The following is a 24,404-nucleotide window of genomic DNA, read 5'->3' on the forward strand; positions in this document are numbered from 1 at the left end:
CGATACTCGATAGTTCGGACGTAACGGACGTTTGGTTGGTAAAGTATTGGCGAAAAATCTCGTATAACGGTAAAACAAATATTCGATACCACAAACGAAAGACGCAGCTACGCTACCCTTTTCGTCGTTCGCTCAACTAGGCTAGAACGACAAGGCGCGTATTCCTCTTTATCGCCCTTTCATCCTGTTTTTCTCTCTTGCGACTCATTACGCAAAGATAATTTGTAATATTACGATAGAAGTAATATCCCGACGGGATCGCAACTCGCTCGAGCATATAGAATGAAACGAGAGATCCTCGTGAATCGTTATACAAGCTACGAAGAAACTCTTTCGTTACGTCGATCGAAGATTGGTAAAAAATTCAGCAAGTTACGCCTTATAGAAATCGTCTAATCGTCTACGCGGTCGTTTGCGATTCGGAAGAAGAGAAAAGTTTAAACTCTTAATTGGAATCCACCGAGGATAAATTTCTTAGAACGCGATCGATCAAAATGTTCTCTATCTTTGGTAATGATTTAACGACGATCGAAAGAAATTGATGGGTAGATGTCTACAGACGGTTTTTCGTCGTTTTAATGGACAAAGAAAGGCAATTAACGCGCATCGTTCGCATCCGTCGAACGCATCCGAGAACGATGCAAAATACAAGTATAAAAACATCCACTCGAATCGTGTTGGAAAAGTTGTAAGAAATCACCGGATAGACGTTCTTACGACTTTACGAATTTTACGAGTCCTCGAACGTCGCAGGATTCTTGCAACTACCTAAAGCTCCGTGTCCCATCGACGACGATCGATTTACAGATCGCTTTGATCGTTTGATTTAACGCGTCGTCGATCCTGGAACGACAGTCGAACACTTTGAGTGAAATTCATTTCGATGGGCGCTAGAGAATATCTTTTAGAAGCACATAGACGTCGGTTATCTTTGCTTTCTTTCTTCCTTCTCATCTCTTCGCTCGCGTAACATCTATACTTTCGCGGATCTACGATATCGAGAGAACGAAGAACATTCCGAGGCAATTAGAACTTTAAACACGGCGAGTTCTCGCATTGACTACCCATCGGAACGGGTGCGCTAAACGTTTACTAAAAATAGCTTATATAAAACATTTGTTTGGGAGAAATAGAACCTTCTACTTATCTTTTCTCTTCTTTTTTTACCCCTTTATATAATCGGCATTTACACTTTAGATTGCTTATTATAATAAAAATACTATATAGACGTGGACCTTGCGCATACGGATCACGACTTTTTTTAATTTTCTTTTTTTTCTTTTAAACTTTGCATTCGATATAATTGTATTTTGAAATTAGTTTGCTCTGTCATCTCGTTTGTACTGCTCTAAATGTACTATACTTTCTTATCTTCTTTCTCTTTTTTTTCCGTTTTCTTTTGGGAAGACTTTAGTGACGAATGACGGTTGTACACTTCCCTTTTCCAGCGTTTAGATGCTCGCGACAGTTTTTTCCTTTCTTCTTTCTTTTCTCCTTTTGAATAAACAAGTCACGACCTGTTTTGCTCGCGCGGGTTCGAAGAGTTCTCTCTCGATAAGAGCACAACTTTTACTTAAATATGTTTTCAATAGGAAAAACATGTATAGATATAAAAAATAGGAGCGAAATCCTATAACGAGTAAAAAGAATAAACGAATAAAGGATTGCTTAAAGTAGAACGAGAGAAAAAGAACGTCGAAACGAATTTACGCAATCAGATCTTTGTTTCCTTCGAGTTGTCTCTCGCGAGCATGTACATCGGACAGGACAATGGAATTTGTACTCGGTGACGCTGGATCGTTATCAGCTATACGAATGACGATTCGATCGTCGTAATCGCAATGTCGAGGACACGATGGACGTGATTTTCGCGCGATAGAATCGTCCGTCTCGAACAACGTCGCTCGGAACAAAAATTATCGCACGTACGGGGCTGGCTTTTCTTGGATGCGAGCACTGGATCTCGAACCGAATCGGGAAAGACAGAATGATCGTTACGCGATAGACAATTGCCATTCGCTCTGCTACGCGACGACGGCGAGACGATACCGTATTTACAAATTGGTTGGCACTTTCTTCGGTTCGGAGAGTACATCTGGCGGCGGGAACGCGATTGATTCCGATGCGTGGTCAATAGAGAGAATTTCGAACGCGAATCGAACGAGGATACGCGAACGCTCGAACGCTCGTTCGCGTGTTCCGTCTTTCAGAACTTTTTAACTTTAAATTTATCTCGTCGAGTTAGTTGATAATTCTGTTATCGTTGAAATTGTGGTAACTTTTAGCCGAAAGAAGAGGTTTGATCGCACAGCTGAATAGAAATCAGAGTGAGAAGCGTAGAAATTGGACAGAGTGACGACCGATGAAATATCGATTCTATGTATCTTAGTCTAGTGTTTACACGCACACGCACACACGATAAATACAACGGTCGATGCGTATTAAAAAGACACGCGGTGCTACGTAGAGAAGGTGGCTATACTTTTCAAATAGAAAGTCAAATTCTAGGAAAACACCACTCGAAAACGTTTATCGAATTTTTACATAAATTTTCATTGAAATATTTTATCGGAAATCACTCTGTACAAGTTCGCTTTAAATCTTTCGGAAAACGACGGAGATATTTCACGCGACAGCCTCGATTCCGTCGAGCGTCTCGAACGTTCGAAGCGTCTCGTTCCAAGCAATGTAAGAAACTCCAGTTGCTATGATACACACGTTACTACTAGTATGTACAACGACTACGAACAATTAATTTCCACGTCGCCTACATCGCACGAACGATGATTTTATCATCCTTTCTCTCTCTCCTTTCCCTTGTTAAATTTCTTATATATGAAGTTGAACACAATTATCGAGAATCTTGGATCACGATAGATTCGGAAACAATAGCGATATACGTGTGTCGTGTACTCGATTTCCTCTTCCAAGGAGATCCCCTAAGATTCTTCTTTCTTCTTTCTCCGTTGCTTCTATCTTATAACTTGCGCGACTAACGGTTGCGTCGATGAAAGTTCGGTCGTGAAGAAAGATTCGGTAGGATCGAGGAGATGTTGGAATCGACGTGCACGAACGACGACGAAGCGGAGACGTTTTATGTGCGTTGTATAAAGTGGTCCAGTATCGCGTAACGAACCATCGAATTTGCCCGCGTATACGTTCGAGATTATAATCGACGCATTCGCGGCGGAGACGCGAGCCCGATTCGACCGATTATGTTCAGCGTCGCTTCACCTACGTCTGAGGTAGAGTAATTCGGGAAAGAGAACGAAGTGGAGTGTCACCGTTGGATGATGCGGAGTAGCAGAGAAACCTTTGGCAGTATAACGTTCGCTCCTTTCTTCACCCGATTCCAAGTGTCCGATCGCCTGGTCGCCGTTGCTTCCCTTTCGTGTTCCGTCATTACTTTGCTCCTGGTATCTTGCTCAACACCTGGAAACCATTCAAACGTTCTAACGTTAGTTCGTGTCGAAACTTTACGCGACGAACGAAGCGAAACGAAGTAGGCACGCGCCGCTTTCCGATCACGCCACTGTCATATCTAATACGTTAGATATTTTTTCGCAATGTTCGTACGGTTTCAGATATTCTTATCGACGATAGAAAGATCGTCTCTAAATAGGTTATCACGATCCTTAATGTCCAAATTTTTAAGCGCTCGTTATAATATTTAGCAGAGTAAGACAAGCCAGGATCAAGCGATCTTTGTTCGGTTAACGTAGATCCTTGAATTTCCCTTGTTAAGATCTTTAACTAACCGCGGTTGCGGCAGGGAGTCGCAAACGTTTAATATATATCTTTGGTTATTATTTTACGAAAATTTTACGAAAGAGCAACGATCGGAATACTTGCGATGAATTATATTTTGAAAATTATTTTTTGTTATTTCATGTTTTAAAGTTCGCGCCGGTTCTATCGAAAACATGGTAATTTCGATACAGCGCGTTATTTGTATACAGATCACTAGCGGGCCAATGGCCTCTGGAACATACTTTTGAAAGATCTACACCGGTCAGTGCTTGAACAGCTGGAGGTACTTGCCCCACAAGGCGTGTAATTTCACCGCTGGTCGTATCGCTTCCGCCCAGAAGCACGATTTCCTCTGTTCTCGCCAACGGCGCGGCCACCTCCGCGGCAATCTGCAAAAATGAATATATCAAAGTTGATAGCACGTTTGTACGTACGTAGCGCGAGCGTGGAATTTCTACTTTCTCTCTTTCGCTTAAAATCGAACGAACTTTGGATAAAATTTATGACTCAGTTTAATCGCAGCGGGTTATCAACGCGATCTCTTACCTTTGGCAAGGCGTTCAGAGCAATGTTGAGAATAGCAGCCTCGCCGTACTTTTTGTAGACGGCGGCTTTCATTCGCATACGATCGGCTTCCGATATTCCAATCGCCTCTAGAGCCTGTGCCTCGGCTCCTCCGATCAAACGAATCCTCTCGGCTTCTGCTACGGCCGCGTTTACCGTCTGCGTTCTAAAAACCAAGAAAATTTCCATCGTCGCATCGTCGTAATTTTGATCATCCGTGTTTCGACGTTCGTAAGTCGTAGGCGTTAAGCATGTTTATACAATACGAGTTAAAGTTACCTTTTCCCTTCGGCCACTTTGCCAATTTTGTAATGTTCGGCTTCCGCGGGTAATCTCACGGTGCTCTGAAGCTCGTGTTCCTTACGACGTACCTCCTGTTCCTCTACTTCGATCTGTTTGCGCCTCTCCACGATCTCTATCTGAATCTCCTCGTTTCGTATCCGTTGCCTTATCTTCGCCGCTTGAAGCTCGTAAGCCAATTGCGCCTCCGCTTTCTACGTATCGATCAAATCGGTTGCATTCGAATTCGCGTCTAGCTACGACGATAGACAAAATACGTTTCATCCAAATTGCGACTTACCGCAGTGTTCACTTCCTGGTCGAAATTCGCTTTCTGCAGCTGGAAGAGTCTTGCGTTGTCCTCGATCTTCGTGTCGGTATTGTACTTTATGTCCATCGCTGCTTTCTCACATTCAGCTTCCTATCGATTCGCGTACGAAGTTAAGTAAATACCTTTCCATTCTAGATAAATATACGTATCCGGTGTAACGGTATCGGACCGAATAACAGGTACATACAGGTGCAAGCGCGAGCGAGCAAACTTCTCGTGGAAAAACAAGAAGATATGGAATACAATTTTTTCGCAATGAAATAGAGTAACGAATAAATTTGAAAATTTATCCTACTACGTCGTCTACCAGATCGATTTCGATTTCGATTTCCAACGAAAAAACGTCGATCGGTTCCTAGTTTTCGAGATACTTTGTATTTATATTTTATACTTATTTTATTCGATTATTTCTATTACAAATTCAACTTGCACCGAATTCGTGCGTATAAAGCTTCGACATTGTTGGACATCTTTGACGCGAAATTCCCTTGTAAGCGTCTAATTTCTCTCTAAGCTAATCCACGGCTTCGTTTACCGACTCTGTTGTCTGCGTTCGTTTCTGTATTTTTTTTCTTAGCGCAAAGTATCTCGCTGTTCGTAGTCACTGAGATCGCTCTTGTTTAAAAAAAAAAAAAAAGAAAAAAAAACTGCGAAACAAACGAACGCAGAAGGGCACGGGCGAATCTGAAGTGGAGCTCGATCTAGCTCTATCTTAAAGTTTAAAAACAAATTTTATTCCAGATCTTTGATCTATTTTCTCGAAGATGTTCTTCGGAGGTTTTCTCGAGGACTAGGCGTCGAACAAATTGTATTGCATATTTTCTTTTTATTTTTTCATAAGGAATACCTTATTAAGGTCGCAACACGACCAATGTATGTACATGTAGGCGGTCGGATCCAGTATAGTCTACGAGGAATTATACGTGCGATTGTATGTGGGTCGCACGCTCCTATAGAGCTTTGCGTATGAACGTACCCGAATGCCAGCGTCGCGGTTCGCCTCGGCGACGCCAACGTCGGCGTCCCGTTTAACAGCCGCAGTTTGCGCTTTGCCAAGCGAAGCCAAGTATTGAACGTCGTCGTAGACGTCTTTTATCGTAAACGATAGAATTTCGATGCCCATGCGACCGACGTCTGGCGCGGCCACCTCTCTCACTAGCGTCGCGAACTGATCTCGATCTTTGTACACCTCCTCCACCGATAGCGTGCCTGAAAGATTTTCCAGTTTTTCCTCGTCATTTCGATATCATACGCATCTTAGAACATACTTTCACGACCTTTAAACTTTTTCCAATTCCATGCGCTGCGATATCGTCGCCCGTAAAACTGCATAAGCTCAAAGGTAAAAAGATTTGTAGCTTCGTTTACGAGGTTCGCGTTCCAATTGCTCGAAACAGCCGAAGCATTTTTCGAAATTGCCGCGGAACGGTGCTCGATCGGCAAAGTACAAGATCGCTGCACCGAAATTGCTGTTCCGTCGTGTCAGATACAAAGACGACAGGGGACCGTTGTCGTTTCGAGAATGTTACATCATAGCTATCGATTGGAAACGTTTCGCCGTTATGCCAAAGCTACGAGAAGTTAAAAACGCGTATTCGGGACACGGTATGGCGTAAAAAAAGAATACTAGAATTTCATCGTTTCATTTTTCTCACAAATTACGATAGCATCTATGGAAACTCGCGATCTATAGCGCAAATACTTGAGCAGCAGAGCCGAAGATTTTCCATTTTTTAATACGGTTGTCGTAAAATTTACCTAGTATCGCACGAAGATGACCCTCTAGGGTAGAAAGGATGGTCGATTTGATTTCGTAAACGCTCTTTCCTAGAAATTGTTCGCTGGCAGTGTGTAAAAGCTCGTCCGCTTTCATGATCTTGCACTGTGCTACTCCGGTGACAGTCAACGGCACACCTTGCGCGGTTTCTACGTTTTCGCAGACGGGGTTCAGCGTCATAACCTCGAGAGACAATCGCTGGACGTCGGTGACGAACCACCACGTGAAGGCGTAGCCACCGACGATCGTTCTCTTCTTCATGGACCCGCAACATCCTCCTAAAAACATAAACGTAAATGAAATCCAAACGTTGTCCGTTCTTTTCGGGTAACCGTTTCGTACAGAATCGCGCGCTCCTTATTTCGAATGGAACGAAAGACAACGATTATTAAATTGTAAATTTGTTTATTTTTAGCGAAATTTAAATAAATCGCTTTCGAATAATCCGCCGGTTGAGTCGATCACATCGTTGGAATAAAACAAGAAATAATTCGATTACTTATGGTATTTGAGCCGAACCGAGCTCTCTTTTTATAAATATCGCGGTAAAACCACGGTAGTAAACGAACATAATCTCTGTAACCGTAGCAGACTGCAGATCTATGGCTGTACGGTGTTTCGTTTAAAATGTCTGCCTTCGTAATTCCGAATAAAAGCATGGCAATTACGATCGATGCGTATTTAAAAAGTAGAAAGCATTGCAAACTTTAGGGAGAAAGTACGACTTATCATTATAGGTAGGGTGAATCATCGCGGTCGCGGTAGACCATGTTTCCTTTTCGAATCGAATTACCTTTCGCAATAGAAACTTTGAAGAAAATAATAAACGGCGAGCACCGAAGAAGCGTTTGATAAGCCGAGGTCGTTGCAAAGCTCACTTCCAATTTAAACGACTGTTTCCATCGGATGTCTATGAATCTCAAAAGCGGCTGTTTCATTGATCGCCTCGACCCTTTAAACGACGACCGGAAAAGCGACGGATTAAAATACGAGTTTTAATGAAATTCGACCGAATTCAGCGAACTTGTTCCATGTCGCTTGTCAGGATACGACGATTCGATTTGTAATTCAACGATCGTTAAACGTAACGAGGATGGTGTTGCGACAGTAAGTAGGTCATTTTGTATGGCGGCCGGTGGCGTGGCGTCGCCGACTTTTTACCGTAAGTCCATCGGCTGACGTCAAAGGTGATTCCTCGAACGCAGGATATCGCGTTCACCACGAACGTGACGCATAGCACGTAATCTACTATCTCGGAAACGAGGAAAGAAACGTTCGATAGCTTTCGAATCTCTTTGCCTCTGTTTTTCTTACTTACGTACGGGGATATAGATTTTTGGTTTGCTTTCGAGCGGATAATAAATATAAGTTGGGGAAAAAGGGAACGTTGTGGGCGGAATGGAACAAGCTTGGAAAGATAGCGGTTAAACGAAATAACGTAAATAAATACCGATATTGTGTAAAGTGTGAGATTGGCAACGATCGGGATCGTTAATGTCACTCGCGCATGCTTGGAATACTTATCGAGTAATTTTCGTCCCCGTGTCACGGTAATTCGAATTCCGTTTACGGCGCTCTTTGGTGTTTCTAAAATCCGGTCTTACGGTCGTATCTTTTCTAGTTATTTGCGTTTGAGCGCGTCTTGAAACAACCTCGAAATAGAGAAAATACTCGAAACGTTGATCTTGACGACATATTTCAAGGCCATCTTTAGTTAACTCAAATAATTAGCGTATCTCTTATCACGCTATTCTCCGAAACTGTTAGATTCGCGCCACCGTAAAATGTATATTTCTAGAGCAGAATAACGCGATAATTGGTAGGACGTTGGAACAAGCTACCGAAAGTAGAAGTCGTATTCGACGCGATATCTGGCCGTATAAATAACGACACTGCATAGTTTTGTACGTATTTTTATTTTTCTTAGATGGAAACGCGAGCCATTTTGCGTGGATGGCCGAAGGAAGGACGAGGATACGAGAGACGGAATATGGAACACACGGATACGGCATGGAGAGTGATTCGACGTTTAGCGAATTGCACGGAGCAAGCGTAAAGTTCCATTTCTACCGGGCGAGACTAGAGGCGGAAGAGAACGTTAGGCGAAGATGCACGTCGAGAAAGAGCGCGAGAAGGGGCGAAAGAGAGGTCGAAGAAGAGAAGGGAGGCGGAGGACCGTTATGCGGCACGTTCGGCTTCGAAAGGTTCGTAACTCGTTCTCGAACTCCGCTACTCCGATCTCGATGAATCTACCGTGTGAAAAGTAGCGACAGGACCAAGGTCGCGGTCAGTGTTACACCGTCTTTTAATCGGTCGCTCGTCGTATATTAAATCCATGGATCTTTTAAACGATTAGTGATTTTCGTCAAGTTTGGTGACAGTTAAAGTTCGAGTTGTCGATGAAAGAAGAAATTAAAAATTCGAAACCTTTGTCGTTATAATGGACTATAACGCGCTTGTGCTACGGGCTTCTCCGACGTTTGGACAATTTTTTCGTACAAAAGTATTTAATCGTCCTTGTTCGATCGTTACGAAGAGCGTCGACCGAGTCTTTAACCCGTTTCGCCGAACTTGTTTCCAAATGACCTGAAAAAATTCCTTGTTTCCGACATTATCGATTTAACTTTGAAATATATCTTTGCAGAGGTACGTTGTTAGTAGATCGAGTACTCGAAAAATCAAAGTCGGAAGCGAAAGAAAAGAAAAAAAGGAAGAAAGAAGACGATGTAGTAACAAGAAAACTTCTTAGGAAATCGACGAACGAAGAAAGTCGAAGAATCGGTGAATCGTCGAGACACATCGATCGCGATCAAAGAGCAAATACAGTGTAAATTGTGAATTTACCGACTGCTACGATCTTTTAAGAATTGGAAAGAATCGATCGACTTTCGATCGTAATGGTAACGCGAAATTGCGTGGATGCTAGACGACTAAATATCAAAAGACCGGTAGTCGATGCAAGAAAGCGGTGACGTGACAAAAATCTTGTTTCTGGAGCACAAACTTGCCAGTGTATCGATTATTTAGAAGAAAAGAAGCTTCTAGATTCCACGCTATCTACCGTTCCTCGAGAAGTAGGTGAACAGGTACTGCTTTCCTTTTCAAACTCGTCAAAGTTTTATCAACTTGTCGAGATTTAAAAATTTCATACACGGTGCAATTATCTAGCATGTGGTAATCGGTGATACGTACGAACGGCGAACGACGATTCTGTGTGAAAAATAACCGAACAGCGCGGCATAACGTTTCTTTTTTACGCGATATTTTTAAGTCTGATTCTAACTGGCTATTCGTGGTTCGTACAATTTAACCAACTGTGAGTTCCGACCAAACGGATCGTCCGAGTTTTCAATCGATAGGTCCTGTTGCGATCGTTGATCGAACGCTATTCGAACAAACGAATAACCGGTCGTTGACTGACCAGCTAATCGGAGACAAACGCATACCTATGCGTTCCGAAAGCTGCCTTTTCGTTATCGAAGAAATTCCGAAAACGCGTTCGAGTCGTCGGTTTCGCGCGTTCTCGCGAAACTTTGCACACGGTCGCGCTATGTTTCGACAATAGGGTGTACGTGAGGATTTCCGCCACCGCATTGACCGCGTTAATGCAGAATTACTTAACAGCTGAAAGTTTCACGTGTCATTGATATTCCTCTCGTACGTACTCGATCCACGTGTGTAGTTGCCTCGCACTCTTCTTCGACCGATTTCTACGCGGCTGTGGATTGACTTCGATTCGGCAGTATCGGGGGACAGGTTGACCAAGCCGGTCATCCCTGTGAACAACCGTGAGAATACAGCGGAGATTCCGTAGCGGTCGTTTCGTTGATAATAAATACCGTGTTCGAAAATCGCGACATCGACACGAGCAGGTTGGATTTTTCATTTATCTTTAATTAAACGGTAGAAAATTAGCGGCAAATCGACCGATGCAACTTATCCGAAAGCGATAGTTGCTAAGCGTACCGTAAATCTGAAAGCAACTCGAGCGATAGCGTCGAATAAATCTGATTTGATATTTAGATCGAAGTCGTAGCGACTCTTGATAAATTACAAAATATTTAGAAACGAGGTTTGCCTTTTCATTTAAATATAGAAACGTGCGAACTTGCTGGCGATTTAACGTCGCGAAACTTGCTGTTACAGACGATTGATGGAACATGGCCATCGAAAGCGTTTTAACTGGAGGTTTGACCTCCGCATCGAGCGGACTATCGTGGTTCTTTCCGGTGCTCGCAGCGGCTCTCGTCTACTTCGAATACGATGTGATGGACAACGAAGCGCCACCGATTAATATACCTTCGGAAGTACTGCTGCCATCGTACGACTTTATCGTTATCGGGTCTGGTTCCGCGGGTATGTTTTTCCTGATCGATTGATATTACATTTTTTTATCTTGACTCTTTTCAAGTTTACAGCCATCGGAACATAAAATTCTAGATACAGTTTCGTAGAAATGTAAAATGTCTTAGTGGAAACGTTAGCTCGAGGAATTTTCTTGACGCGTTAAGACACATATCGTTAAACTTTACTATTCTTGTTACATTTTTATTTAAAAAGCAAGCAAGAAGAAGTATCTATATGGAAGCATAAAAATAGTAGAATTAATATCGTATTAACATCGATAATGTCCTGGCGAAATATTTCGTTGGCGTTGGAAACATTGGAGATTCCGTTAATTCTGATGTAACTTTATCCACCGATTTTTGTTTAAATTTCTTTCGGAGATACATCGACGATAATTACATCGATATGCAAAAATAAATTAATAACGTGCTGGCAAAATATATTTTTAGTTTCTTTGATAAGACGGATGTACAAAATTTGATAGATGTACGTAGATTTGATAGATTGACCGCAATAAAAATGGTTATCTTTTAGGAATTCTCTGTCAGCCAGCAAGATGAAATAAAAATTAAACGTTATTATCGTTTCGTAATAAATGCTAATACGATGACGCGATTGATGCTTGGAATTTGAATTAAAAGCTACGTTTAAAGATTTTTTTCTGTAATTAAAACTCGAATCTCTAACGCGACGTTCTTTTCACTTTGTCCTCTAACTTTCCAGTTTACATTTTTACGAAAGCTTCCTCGATCCACGTCCTTCCACTTCCTGTAAGATCTTGCATTTCACGGGTGACAGGTTCTTATCCGGTCCACGGTCTACAGCTTCGTCTTTCTTGTTTCAGGAAATGTTTCGCGAGTTTAACGGCGTTTCGTTCGTTTTCTTTATGTTTTCTCAGCGTTTCGAATATACCTTCGAGAAATTAGTTTCCTTTAACGATATCTCGATTCTACTCTCTACCATTTCATTTCTCTAACAAAACTTAGATCGTTGAAGGATCGAACAACGATTCAAGAAACTTCTTTTAAACAACCTCCTTATTATTTTTCGAACGTACGTCTCGCGTAAATTATTTTCACTACGAATTTTCGTTAAGCAGGCTCGCGTCACGATTCGATTTTGTAAATCTTTGTCAAGTTATCGTAAACTTTGGTTGCAGGAGCAGTGGTAGCGAGTCGCCTGTCCGAAATAGAAAATTGGAACGTGCTTCTTCTAGAAGCTGGTGGCGATGAAACGGAAATCTCCGATGTTCCTCTTCTCGCCGGTTATCTGCAGCTCAGTCAATTAGATTGGCAGTACAAAACGGAACCCAACGGAGAAGCCTGTTTAGGTAAACGATATATTGCCAGATTGATTATTTCGAGTTGGCGGATTTTTTAATTTATTACGGTTAACACTGCGGTTCTTTATGTATTTTTGCACAAGATCGTTTTTGAAAAAAAACCAAGGGTGCAAAGGTTCACAGAATGTGAATATAACATGCAAAAATATATAAAATGTTCAAAATAGAACAACGAACGAATCTGATTTAGCTTCAGTTTCTCTAGTCATGTCCATACGAATATAAAAATGCATAAATATCCGCAGTCTAATTCATGTACGGACAATCGCAAGAGCGATCATCGAGATGTCTTGGAAAATTTGTACTTCGTCTATCGCTCTTTTGTTTTTTGTCGCAACCACAGCGATGGAAGGGCGTCGCTGTAACTGGCCACGTGGAAAAGTGATCGGAGGCAGCAGCGTGCTCAACTACATGCTCTATCTTCGCGGCAACAAAAAAGACTATGACATATGGGAGCAGCTGGGCAATGCAGGTTGGTCTGCCAGGGATGCTCTTTATTATTTCAAAAAATCGGAGGACAACCAAAATCCCTATTTAGCCCGAACGCCGTATCATTCGACCGGAGGTTACCTAACCGTTCAAGAAGCACCGTGGCACACCCCGTTGGCCGCAGCGTTCGTTCAAGCGGGCCAAGAAATGGGCTACGAGAACAGAGACATTAACGGGGAACATCAAACCGGCTTTATGATCGCTCAGGGAACCATCAGACGCGGCAGTCGATGCTCCACGGCGAAGGCCTTTCTGCGACCAGCCAGGCTGCGCAAGAATTTACACATCGCCATGCACGCGCAGGTTACCAAGATTTTAATAGATGCGAAATCGAGGAGAACTTACGGCGTGGAATTCGTCAGGGACGACAAGATGTTCCGTATTCGTGCTAAAAAGGAAGTGATCGTTTCCGGAGGCGCTGTCAATAGCCCTCAATTGCTGATGTTGTCGGGAATCGGACCTAGAGATCAGCTGGTACGACACGGGATACCGGTGATTCAGGACTTAAAAGTGGGAGAGAATCTGCAAGACCATGTCGGTTTGGGAGGTTTGACGTTCATGGTGAATCAACAGGTTTCGATGGTGGAGAAGAGGTTGCACAGCGTTCAAGCTGTGATGCAGTACGCCGTTTTCGGAGACGGTCCTTTAACCGTTCTAGGTGGTGTCGAAGGCCTAGGCTTCGTCAATACGAAGTACGTGAACGCCTCCGACGATTTCCCGGACATAGAACTTCATTTCATATCAGGGTCGACGAACTCCGACGGTGGTAGACAAATCAGAAAGGTTCACGGACTGACGAAAAAATTCTACGACGCTGTATTTGGGTCCATTAGCGATAAGGACGTGTGGAGCGTGATTCCTATGCTTTTAAGGCCAAAAAGCAAAGGCGTTATCAAGCTTCGAAGTAAAAATCCTTTCGACCATCCTTTGATTTACCCGAACTACTTCAAAGAACCGGAAGATATCGCGACACTGGTCGAAGGAGTTAAAATAGCAGTCGCTCTGAGTAGAACCGCTTCGTTCAGACGCTTCGGAAGCGAATTAAATTCCATACAATTTCCTGGCTGCAAACACATTCCTATGTACAGCGACCCGTATTGGGAATGTATGATCAGGCACTATTCCGCCACCATCTATCATCCCGTGGGCACTTGCAAGATGGGTCCTTACTGGGATCCCGAGGCTGTGGTAGATCCTCAGCTTCGAGTTTACGGAGTTACCGGACTCAGAGTCATCGACGCGTCTATAATGCCAACTTTAGTCAGCGGTAACACCAATGCACCGGTTATCATGATCGGAGAGAAGGGTTCCGACATGATAAAAGAATTCTGGTTGAAGAGAAGAGGCCGAGGGTGAACGTCGGAGTTCTTGTAAACTAATTCAAAGCGATCGTTGGTGATACGTGATAAAAACGTTACTTTGAACCTTGTGTATCCCTGTACAGCTACGGTATAGAGATGTAAACCGAATGTCAGGCGATGTAAATTAATAAATTAACCGCGTCGACGGTGGTACAAAGTTACACCAAGTTTTCAAGCGTCGACGCACGTCGACTGCTGCTAAAGTAATAATATTCGTTGGTCTTTCTTAACGAACTTGTACCATTTATGTATAGTAAAAGTTAGTACAGTATAGACAAACCTCAAGGATCGTGCAGCGATCGGACCTCTGGTTTTTCGTTCTCGCGTTATCGTATCGTTATTGTAATTCAAAGTGTAAGCAAAGCAGCGCAAAGGATGAGAAAAGCGTACAAATAACGAAATCGTCGTAAGGAAAAGAATTATCAAAGACGTTGGTTACTCTCTTTTGAAATTGTCGTTGCTTCGATTTTGAAATGTACATAGTTTGCGATATACCTGATAGAACGTAGCCAATTTTTTACACGGCGCGGCAAAATGTAAACTTTCTTTTTAATGTAAATACTAGGTATAGGTTTATCGTATTGACACGAATAAAAGAAATCGAACTCTTGTCGCTTGTTTCATAAATAATACGAATTATTTTCTTGTCCAGTTGTTTTCATTGTTGAAATGATCTTTGTACAGAGTTCCTTCCCGTCTCCCGTTCTAGACGTTAGACGTGTCGTAGACCAACAGATACTAAAGCTCAGGCAGAATACGATACAAAAAAATAATTAAATGGTTCGGAGTAACGATGACAACGGTTGAGAATTTGGCTTTCCAGATGTTTGTATGTTCCTAACAAATTCGATGATGTACTTGACCGATAGAACATAAAATAGCGGCTAGCAACGCTGAGCTGAAGTTTTCTTTATCGCTTTATGCTCCGGACTGCTTCCGGAACGCCTTCGGACGTAATGTTCCAAAACTGGTCTAAAAATATCGCGGAAGTCGATATTTTTGCATAGAGAACCGGGCCATACGTGACAATACGTTTCCTTTCAATCCCATTAGGAGTGATTCGATCAAATTAGTCCTATTTTTTAAGCAAATATACGATCCCTTTTTATTTTTGACGACGATCGATCAGCGTGCGTCCTGTACAAAACGCTCTGGCTTCGAACATTCGGTGGAGAAGGCAGATATCAGACGCTTGTCAACGTTCAACCAGTTTGGACATTCTCGTGCGACGCAGGCATTGTTCGACCATCGGACATTTCGGACATCCTTCGATCCTCGTACGAGACAGATGATGTTAAATACTTAGATTTTCAAAGTGCTCGTTGATCAGATATTCGCGATATTTACAAATATTCGAAGCAAATGTATTCGCTTCGGTTATTTCCTTTACATCGATTCCTTGCACATTCGTACGTCGTAGCTAATAACTTTAGTTATTGCTTATTAGCATAACGTTCGTATCGATGCTGATTAGCGGGTTACCGGAGATAGACACGTCCTCGCGGTCTTTACGTGTATTCGCGGTGTACACCGAGTAACGCTAATGTCAATGGCATGTCGTATTTCAATATTTATATCTCGATAGCGAATGACGCGAAAAACACAAGCTTTTAGCCAGATGATTTATGAACGTTTCAATGTCAGATTATATATTATTGTAAGAAAAAAAAGAACAGATTTTCATATATATCTATTGGTCATATTTTTACAGATATTGTGCTTTTTCTCTTTTTTTTTTCTTAAATCGTTTATTTTGCCAAGATTTGTTTTTTTTTGTACATTTTTGAGATTCACAATAAACAATGAATTTGAGTATAGTGTGTTAGGCAAAAGTACCGATACGCGTCGGCACGACGTAGCCATGCTATATTACGTGTCGTGGTTTTACGGTTTTCGTGTTTATTTTTGTTTTTTGGATTTAAGTCGCAGGGGAGCGAGGCTTTCGTGTATTCTTGTTTGTGTTGTATTTTTGTCCTGAAACTTGGCCGCAAAACAGGACTCTTCGGTCCAGATATTGTGCGTTAGGGTTACGATGATTTTACTATTTTACGAATCATATTTTTGGGTTGCATACTCTGAAATTCCGATAACCGAGACGTGTGTATTTCCAGCGTTTCTTATCACCAATTACCCGTAACTGATAATCACGATTCTATTCCTTCTCATATTCGCAAAGCACGATCAGTCGACGAAATTTTAATCGATCAGGTGCATCGATGTCGTTGATTATTTCTGATGTTTCAGTTACGTCGATTACGCACAAGTATTTCGCATCCACTTTGTCGAACGCTGCAAAGTCGTACTCGTACGTCCGAAAGCAATCGGAAAACAGCTGATTCAGCGATATGCGACAAAAGCGCAATGTCCCACGGTTTTGCATAGGCAATTTGTTCTCGAGCTTTGTCGGAATACCATCGTGTCATCATTTTGAGTGTGCGTGTAAAATATAATTTTTGCCTGCACGATATACAAAATTCGTCTAACTATAATACATTTCGTTAAAAGACTACGCATACACGCTGAATATAAGCGATGTCGAACGATCGATATTTCGAGAAGCATTTCGTTCGAAAGTGCCGCCTTTTCTAGACGGTATCTACGATATTACGATATATTAAAGATCTTTCAGTCAGTGTAGTTACAAAGTTTCGCGTTTAAATAGAAAATATCGCGAGATTCGATTAAAGTCTCGTACAAATTTTTCCGTACTGTTTTACAACAATTTGCGTTTATTTTCATTTTCACCTTCGAGCAACGGTGCTAAAGATTCGAACGGCGATTCGAACGATGAGCTGGTAAGAACGAAGTTTATTAATTCGTTGTCTTTAGGTATACGATCGGGTATCAACAAGGAGATAAAAATAATTGTTACAAACAAATAAACGACAAACAAGATACACTTTCAGTTGTTATATAACCTCGCTAAAAAAGTAGATTAAATTCAAGACGTTGAGTCATTTAGAATTATGACAAACGAAACGTTTCGAATTGTTTAAGAAACGATCGAGCTTGCGAAAGCGTATCTTGCTTTGAAATTGACGTGATTTGTTTGGCTTAAGTGACATAAAATCTTTCGTCGAAAGTGAATACAAATTACACGTACGTACATTGAATGAAACATCAGCCGATCACGTATTGCCGCGAATGTTTCGGAATTTAAAACATTTTCGAATTAATATAAGCACAGTTGCACAGAGGACGGCTCGATAGCATTGACAAAGAATTTAACGAAGGATACCAATCCGTGAAACACGTTGATCGTAGTGTAGCACGATCGAAGTACCAAAAACTTGGCAAAAGGGTAGCATAAAAAGATCGTTGTACGAGCAAATCATCGTTGGAGGATCACCGATCGTTGGTTATCGATCGATCGAGAAGAAAGAAAGAGAAAAAGAAAAAAGGAAAAAATGTCGAGCGCCGGCAGAATCTCCACGCTGAGGATCGCGATGTCGTACGGACCGGAACTGAGCTTCCTGGTGCTCCTTCGTATGTTGATTGGCATGTACAGGCCGGATATCGTGAGTTACGGGACCAGGGTGAAGCCGACAACTTTATCGGATCTTCGAGACAGCTACGATTTTATAATAATCGGAGGTGGCACGGCTGGCTCGGTGTTGGCGAATCGTTTGTCGGAAAACGAAAATTGGACGGTGCTGTTGTTGGAGGCTGGCGTCGACGAAAACGATTTGTCCGAGATACCGATTCTGTTCCCGATTCTTCAGCTCACCTCGATGGACTGGCAGTTCAAGACGGAACCGTCGAATAATTATTGCAAAGCGATGAAAGCTAACGTGTGCAATTGGCCACGCGGCAAGGTACTATTTTCCAATGACATTTATTATTGTTTCTTATTATTAAAATCATGGATGCATGATGTGCGAATGCGCTCGGTATAAATATGTATGCATTTACGTAACATCGTGATTAAGGATTTGCTCTATCCGTTGGTTTCTCCACATAAATCAAGTTACGTCGACATCGATGATTTCGACCATTTTTCATTCTCACGAGGGATATAGGTGTGACGATCGCTATTAACTTTTTTAACAGAGGATATTCGCATAACATATTCGTGTGACCAGACATTTTTACATCGAACTTTATTTAAACTTGTAGAAATTTCATTCTACGCGCGTATCGATATCATTCGCTATACCCTCGACAATTGTATCTTTGGACACGTAGCAGGTATATACGTGAATTATCGTACAGGTACTCGGAGGAAGTAGCGTGCTGAACGCGATGATCTACGTCCGTGGCAACAAGAAAGATTACGACGATTGGCAGAAGATGGGTAATCCAGGATGGGATTACGAGAGCGTTTTGCCTTATTTTAAGAAATCCGAGGACATGAAGATCAAAGAATACCAAGATTCCCCTTATCATCGGACCGGGGGATACATGACCATCGGATACTTTAATTATCGTTCGTCCGTGACCGATTATCTGATACAAGCGGGCACGGAAATGGGCTACGACGTGGTGGATGTGAATGGACCCACGCAAACCGGATTCTCCTTCTCTCATGTAACGGTGAGAGATGGTCTGCGATGTAGTACCGCGAAAGCTTTTCTTCGAACGGCTTCCAAGCGAAAAAATTTACATATCGGTATAAGATCGATGGTAGAGAAGATTTTGGTGAGCCAAGGCGAGTTATTAAACCGTTAGCTCTTCCTATTATTTTATCGTAGTTTCGTTGAAAATCGTAAAGCTTGGAATTGTTATTGTCGGAGACGAGGACCACGAGAGACGATCAATCGGCGGATGTTGATTTTCAGACGAAAATGGGAAAACTGCTTATGGCGTGCAATTTCAAGTAGGATCCAGGCGCAGGACGGTGAAAACCAGTCGCGAGGTGATTCTATCGGCTGGCGCGATACAATCGCCGCAATTGCTCATGTTGTCCGGAATCGGCCCCAGGGATCATTTGGAACAACTCGATATTCCCGTGGTCCACGAAACTCCCGGCGTCGGTAGAAATCTTCAGGATCACGTGGCGATCGGTGGATTGAATTACTTGGTGACTAAACCAGCAAACATCACGGATCCAGTATCTTTCAGTTTTAACTTGATGAGGTCCGTCAATGCCCGCGCGCTCAGTTCGTTCGTCCGAGAACGTACCGGGCCGTTGTACACGACTAACGTGGCCGAGGGTATAGCTTTCATCAACACCAAGTGAGTATTTATTAACGTTAATTTGCAACGACCTTTGCCAATTTTTTGTGCAAATTTATATCTTTATGGACGAGAGAAACGAGACTGAAATAAAAATTTGTTTTTATTTTATATATCTTCGTACATTACGCGGACATGTACATCTGTACATCTGTACATCTCTAAATTCGATGCATACGCGCGCATAAAAATTGCGATCGAAGAGTTTTTCACGCCTGCTCGTCTATATAACGAATGTTCCCAGATACGCGAACAAGTCGGAGGATTATCCTGATATACAGCTGTTTATCTCTTCAACGTCCGACAATACGGACGGTGGTCTCTTTAGCAAGAGAGATTGCAACCTCATGGATGATTTTTATGCGCATTTGTTCGAAAATATCCTGTACCAGGACTCGTACACGATCATGCCGCTACTGCTGCGACCTCGAAGCAGAGGATACATCAAGTTGCGCTCCAAGGACGTTAATCAGCAGCCGATCATCGTGCCCAACTACTTCGACGATCCACACGATCTCGACGTTCTGGTAATAAACTGGTTTATCATTCCTTAAAAAATAAGTACAACGAACGTTTGTCAAGCTAACAGTAGCCGACTCGATCGATTTCGATGATACAGTGACGGAGAAACGAAAGCTTAAAATCGTCAAATTTGCGTTAAACATTTTTGCTCCGAACTAGACTACTCTTTATTCTTGTTTCGAGCTTTTTTTTGGCCGTCAACGACGGCGGCCATCGTCACTGTACAACGAGTTTCGTTGTACTTTCTTGATCAATTTAACTAAAGAAATCGAATCTTTGAGGATTTAATAAATCGTGTATCTGTAAACGTCAACGAATGCAGGCAGAAGGCGCAAAGTTTATCTACGATATGTCGAAGACGAACACGATGAAGGAACTGAAAGCTGAACCGAATCCAAACAGAATTCCGCAGTGTTCGTCGTTCGAGTTCCCATCGCTGGATTATTGGCGTTGTTTCGCTCGATATTACACGCTAACTATTTACCACCCGAGCGGAACGTGTAAAATGGGGCCCTCCACGGACAAAATGGCAGTGGTCGATGCCAGATTGAAGATGCACGGCGTAAATGGACTTCGAGTGATCGATACCTCGATCATGCCGACCATCACTTCCGGCAATACGAACGCGCCGACGATCATGATCGCCGAGAAAGCCGCTGACATGATCAAAGAGGATTGGAAGATTTAACACACCGGTTCTCTTCTCCATCCTCGAGATATACCGCTTATGAGTTATCGTCGATGAATTTCAACGACGTTAACGTCTACTCGATGACGATTACGGCGATGTTGTAACAGCGATAACGACGATGCCAATGACGATATAAAAAGATGACAGCAATAAATATAGAATGAAAGTGTTATCCATGATAATCTTCGATCGATATCGTCGACTTTCGACCGTTCTTTAAAACTTTAACTTTTATCAGTTTTAGAAATTCGGAAAATCGATAGATATAGATAAATTTCCATTTTGGCACAAGAATCGCCGTTCTTTTCCATTCCTTCTACGCCGTCGACGAAGCTCTAGATTTCTCCGACACCGGATATCGCGCGTTCACCGACCAACCAAACGTCCGTGAATCTACAAAACGGTCGATGCGAGACACGATCGCCGTTCGGAAGAGCTTCGACACCCGTTGGCACTTTGTTCCATCACGCGATCGAGACTATACGAACGCGGTATGCTTCTTTTCCCCGGTAAAACTAGCCTAAACTGTTACTCGCGCGAAGACAGAGAAAGAGAGAGAATGTAATTAGGCTTTTATCCGTTGGGCGGATTTTCACCGATAATAATTAATTCGTCCGCCCGTTCCCTGTATATCGATCAGCCAACGCTTTTCACGCGTGACTGCAATCGCCAGATGAAATTTTATGCCACGTGGAAAGCACCGGTTCTCGATCGGCTGCCAAAGGTAACGCGAATACGTTAGTTATGGTTGGTCGTGGGGTTGAATGGATAACTGGACGACAGTCTGGCAATGTAGCACAGCGATTTTCAATCTTTTTCGTCTCATGGCACACGTGGTATTAAAATTCTGCCAAACCGTTAGGTCGTCCAAAGTGTTTCGTTCGATTTATCAGGAAGTAATAGACGCACAATGTGTTTTGTTTTATATTTGTTTATTGAATTATGCACGAACGTAATAATAGAAATAGAACGAAACGGATCACACTTAATTCGATGAAACGATATAAAACAGAAATTGTTGTTCATCCATTATCACCTTATGAAACGGAAGAAACTTTTCGGACAACCTAATAGAAAAAAATATACGTAATGATTTAAGAAGCTGCTGTCATCTTGGATTTCGATGATCCTTCGTTTACGTTTACGATCAACGTACGCGTTAGTACTCCGATTCGAATCTTACTCTTATCTTTTGTGCGTAGTTTGCACGGGTTTGACGACGAGGCAGCCGGCATACTAACGCATACGTTGTCGCGGATGCACAACTATAGGCAGAATTTACTATAGCGGTACGGACAGTGTTTTGCAAGTATTTCGAAAACTAAAACCGAGCGGCGGTAACGCGCAAAAGGCAACGTCGTCGAGAACGTTGATTTTTACAACGTTCTAAATAATCACCGAGACCCAAGAAGACGGCAGCTTTCTAAACAATTAGCAAAATATATTATATTTGATTCGAAACGTTGAGAGCAACGTTCACACCGAGCGGCTATTGTCGCTTTTTTATTTTACAATCTAAAAGAAAAAAGATCGGTGTCTCTGACCAAATAGTCGGGCGTTGCACGTTTAAAAAATTCTTGCCGCGCACCGATCGTTGTAGATTAGAAGATTAGTCGTAGATCGCGGTTCTAACGTTTAAAATTAGAAACGAGGGAAAGTGTAAGTGGCGTGAGTTTGGACGAGATACTTTGTTTCGTTTCGAACGATTCGACAGCTTTGGGTTCCCTCGTATTTACGACTATATCGCTTAAAGTTTATGTTTCTTGTAAATTGTCAGTCGAACTTGCGGATATAACCAGCAGCAGCGAAAGGAAAGAAAGAAGGAAGGGAGAAACGAATCTATCGAATTTTTAACAGAACCGTACCGTTAATCCGTGTCATTTACATGCCGCTATCGACTACGTTTAACAGGCTGACTTTCATCGTCCGAGCCAATTCATTTGGCGAGTAAAAGTCCGTGTCGGATACCGACCCGCGTAGATAATTCAACGATGGGAACCAAAGGGAATTTCGCGATCACCATCGCGTACGATACACTTATCGCACGAGTCTCGGCTTCGATAATTAGTTAATTGGCAAAGTGAATTGGATTCGAGGATACGGCGATGCTTACGTAAGCGAAGTTTAAAGTAACAGTTTCAGAGACAGTGGATTATTCTACGGAATTTCTCGAACGTTGCCGCGTGTATTGTAATTGGCGCAAAAAAGACATCAGGATAAACGAGCGTAATTTGATGCAGCATTTTTTTTTTGTTGGCAATAAAAAGGATATGGCGCAAAAATGAGAATTGCGCAACGAAGAACGGCTGTCCATCGCTGAAACTCTTCCAACTAACGTCACATCTTAAAGTATTTCTCGATGCGAGAGCGGAGAAGAAAGGAAATCGGTTCAAAATCGAGGAAAAACAGGATCGAATCGAATTAATCGGATCGAATTAAAACGAAATGCTGATACAGTGGAATTGCGTTTGTCTGAACTTGTCGACGTACCATGTAACAGATTTACGTAACAGTCGCTCGCGTCGAGCGATAGAAGCGATAGAAGCGAATGCAATAAGCAAAAGTTAACTAAAATTTCGCTCGGATAAATGGAGTTCTACCGTATGACTTTGGAGAACGGTGGCAGGGCTGATGTTTCGAAACTTGACACGAGAAATACTTTCACGCGAATGGGACGGATGGATTTTGCAATAAATTTCGTAGGATATGGATGTCTCGACTTTTCTAATTAAAGATCCGGTATATCTTTTTAGCGGATTAAGACGATATCCGAAATTATCGCCAGACAACGTATACATCGATCGGCAATTTCAGCGTCGAATCTTCGAAGTAGCTGCAGAATATTCCGTTACAAGTGCAGTGAAAGCCTCTGTCTCGTTTTACGATCGCGTTCCATCCAAGCCTATACACCGAACTCGCTTTTACACCCCTTTCGATATGACTCCAATGGTTTCGCACAGGCTGAACGATCTCTCGAACTTGCCGTCAGCCAGACCGATCTAGGTAACTTTCGTTCGTGAAAACGCGCCGCTATTTTCCAACGCGGTACCCGGTCAATTAAGGTCCTACTTTCAGCAGGATCGGTGCTAGAGTGAAACCGTGAACGACCGAACACGATTTAGTGATTCGCGGTCGGTCTGTCCGCGTCTATCGAACCGAACGATCGCTCGCACGTGCTTTCCTTCGGGACACGCGCACGTTTTGCTCGTTTTCTTCGCTCCTTCTTCTTTCTCATTCTTCGTGTCGTTGTCAGTTTCGTCGTTTAAACCGGCCGAGGCGATCGTGTTCTCGGCGCGTGGCACATCTTTCTCATAGTGTAACGTTCGTAACGCGTATAGGCTACTCCGTTTATACAGGCTTTACATCGTATGTTTTATAGAAAACGTTTTGAAATTTCGTTAACATTGCGATGGCATACGACTGTATCGTTCTGTCATCGATACATCGATCAAATTCGGAACTAGTCTGAAAATGTATTTAGAAATTACAAGATAATGTCGCACACGTGTATGTTGTACGAAAAATTAGTACAACCGTCTTGAATATATGATAAGCGTTAAAGATAGCCTTATTAAATATCGAAATCCGTTGATACAAAGTATAATCGACTGTTTACAAATATATTTATCTCAGATTGGTTGCAAAATTTTGCCAATATAACCGTGGCAGTCTAATCTCGTGACATCGGTGTTAACGAAATCTCACGATGTTCCATATAACGCACGTAATATACTCGTTAAGATTATCTACGTGTGTTCGAATACTTTCGATGGCCT

General features: G+C 42.4%; 3 protein-coding genes across 5 annotated transcripts in view; 2 read left to right on the plus strand and 1 right to left on the minus strand.

Annotated features, from left to right (window-relative positions):
• Positions 1-1,495: 1,495 nt before the first annotated feature.
• The window catches only part of LOC132906703 (flotillin-2), an 85,796-nt gene continuing 62,887 nt past the window's right edge, over positions 1,496-24,404 (minus strand). The window contains exons 2-8 of the mRNA XM_060959117.1: positions 6,683-6,979; positions 5,901-6,133; positions 4,895-5,014; positions 4,594-4,808; positions 4,297-4,480; positions 3,993-4,139; positions 1,496-3,432 (exon numbers count right to left, since the gene is read on the minus strand). Of these exons, the coding sequence (XP_060815100.1) occupies positions 3,403-3,432; positions 3,993-4,139; positions 4,297-4,480; positions 4,594-4,808; positions 4,895-5,014; positions 5,901-6,133; positions 6,683-6,979 (1,226 nt within the window). The 3' untranslated portion in view covers positions 1,496-3,402. The remainder of the gene's footprint in view (positions 3,433-3,992; positions 4,140-4,296; positions 4,481-4,593; positions 4,809-4,894; positions 5,015-5,900; positions 6,134-6,682; positions 6,980-24,404) is intronic.
• On the plus strand, positions 8,515-14,964 carry LOC132906694 (glucose dehydrogenase [FAD, quinone]). 3 transcript variants are annotated; one of them, XM_060959100.1, is made up of 5 exons: positions 8,515-8,905; positions 9,346-9,787; positions 10,848-11,057; positions 12,208-12,378; positions 12,734-14,964. In XM_060959100.1, the coding sequence occupies exons 3-5, from the start codon at positions 10,862-10,864 to the stop codon at positions 14,233-14,235; spliced, it is 1,869 nt and encodes a 622-aa protein (XP_060815083.1). In that variant the 5' UTR covers positions 8,515-8,905; positions 9,346-9,787; positions 10,848-10,861; the 3' UTR covers positions 14,236-14,964. The 3 variants fall into 3 exon arrangements, with proteins under 3 accessions (XP_060815083.1, XP_060815082.1, XP_060815084.1); XM_060959099.1 differs by having other exon boundaries at positions 8,515-9,787; XM_060959101.1 differs by lacking the exon at positions 9,346-9,787.
• Positions 17,003-21,590, plus strand: LOC132906711 (glucose dehydrogenase [FAD, quinone]-like). The gene is made up of 5 exons (XM_060959137.1): positions 17,003-18,055; positions 18,453-18,882; positions 19,019-19,415; positions 19,660-19,942; positions 20,260-21,590. The coding sequence occupies exons 1-5, from the start codon at positions 17,648-17,650 to the stop codon at positions 20,623-20,625; spliced, it is 1,884 nt and encodes a 627-aa protein (XP_060815120.1). The 5' UTR covers positions 17,003-17,647; the 3' UTR covers positions 20,626-21,590.

This window comes from Bombus pascuorum, chromosome 5 (assembly GCF_905332965.1).
Source record: "Bombus pascuorum chromosome 5, iyBomPasc1.1, whole genome shotgun sequence".
Classification (NCBI taxonomy): domain Eukaryota; kingdom Metazoa; phylum Arthropoda; class Insecta; order Hymenoptera; family Apidae; genus Bombus; species Bombus pascuorum.

Bases quoted from the DNA above. Each gene is read 5' to 3' on its own strand.
- LOC132906694 (XM_060959099.1), top strand. From the start codon at position 10,862: ATGGCCATCGAAAGCGTTTTAACTGGAGGTTTGACCTCCGCATCGAGC. The intron at 11,058-12,207 runs GTATGTTTTTCC...CTTTGGTTGCAG, and splicing joins TATCGGGTCTGGTTCCGCGG to GAGCAGTGGTAGCGAGTCGC. The intron at 12,379-12,733 runs GTAAACGATATA...TCGCAACCACAG, and splicing joins CAACGGAGAAGCCTGTTTAG to CGATGGAAGGGCGTCGCTGT.
- LOC132906711 (XM_060959137.1), top strand. From the start codon at position 17,648: ATGTCGAGCGCCGGCAGAATCTCCACGCTGAGGATCGCGATGTCGTAC. The intron at 18,883-19,018 runs GCCAAGGCGAGT...GTTGATTTTCAG, and splicing joins GGTAGAGAAGATTTTGGTGA to ACGAAAATGGGAAAACTGCT. The intron at 19,943-20,259 runs GTAATAAACTGG...CAACGAATGCAG, and splicing joins CACACGATCTCGACGTTCTG to GCAGAAGGCGCAAAGTTTAT.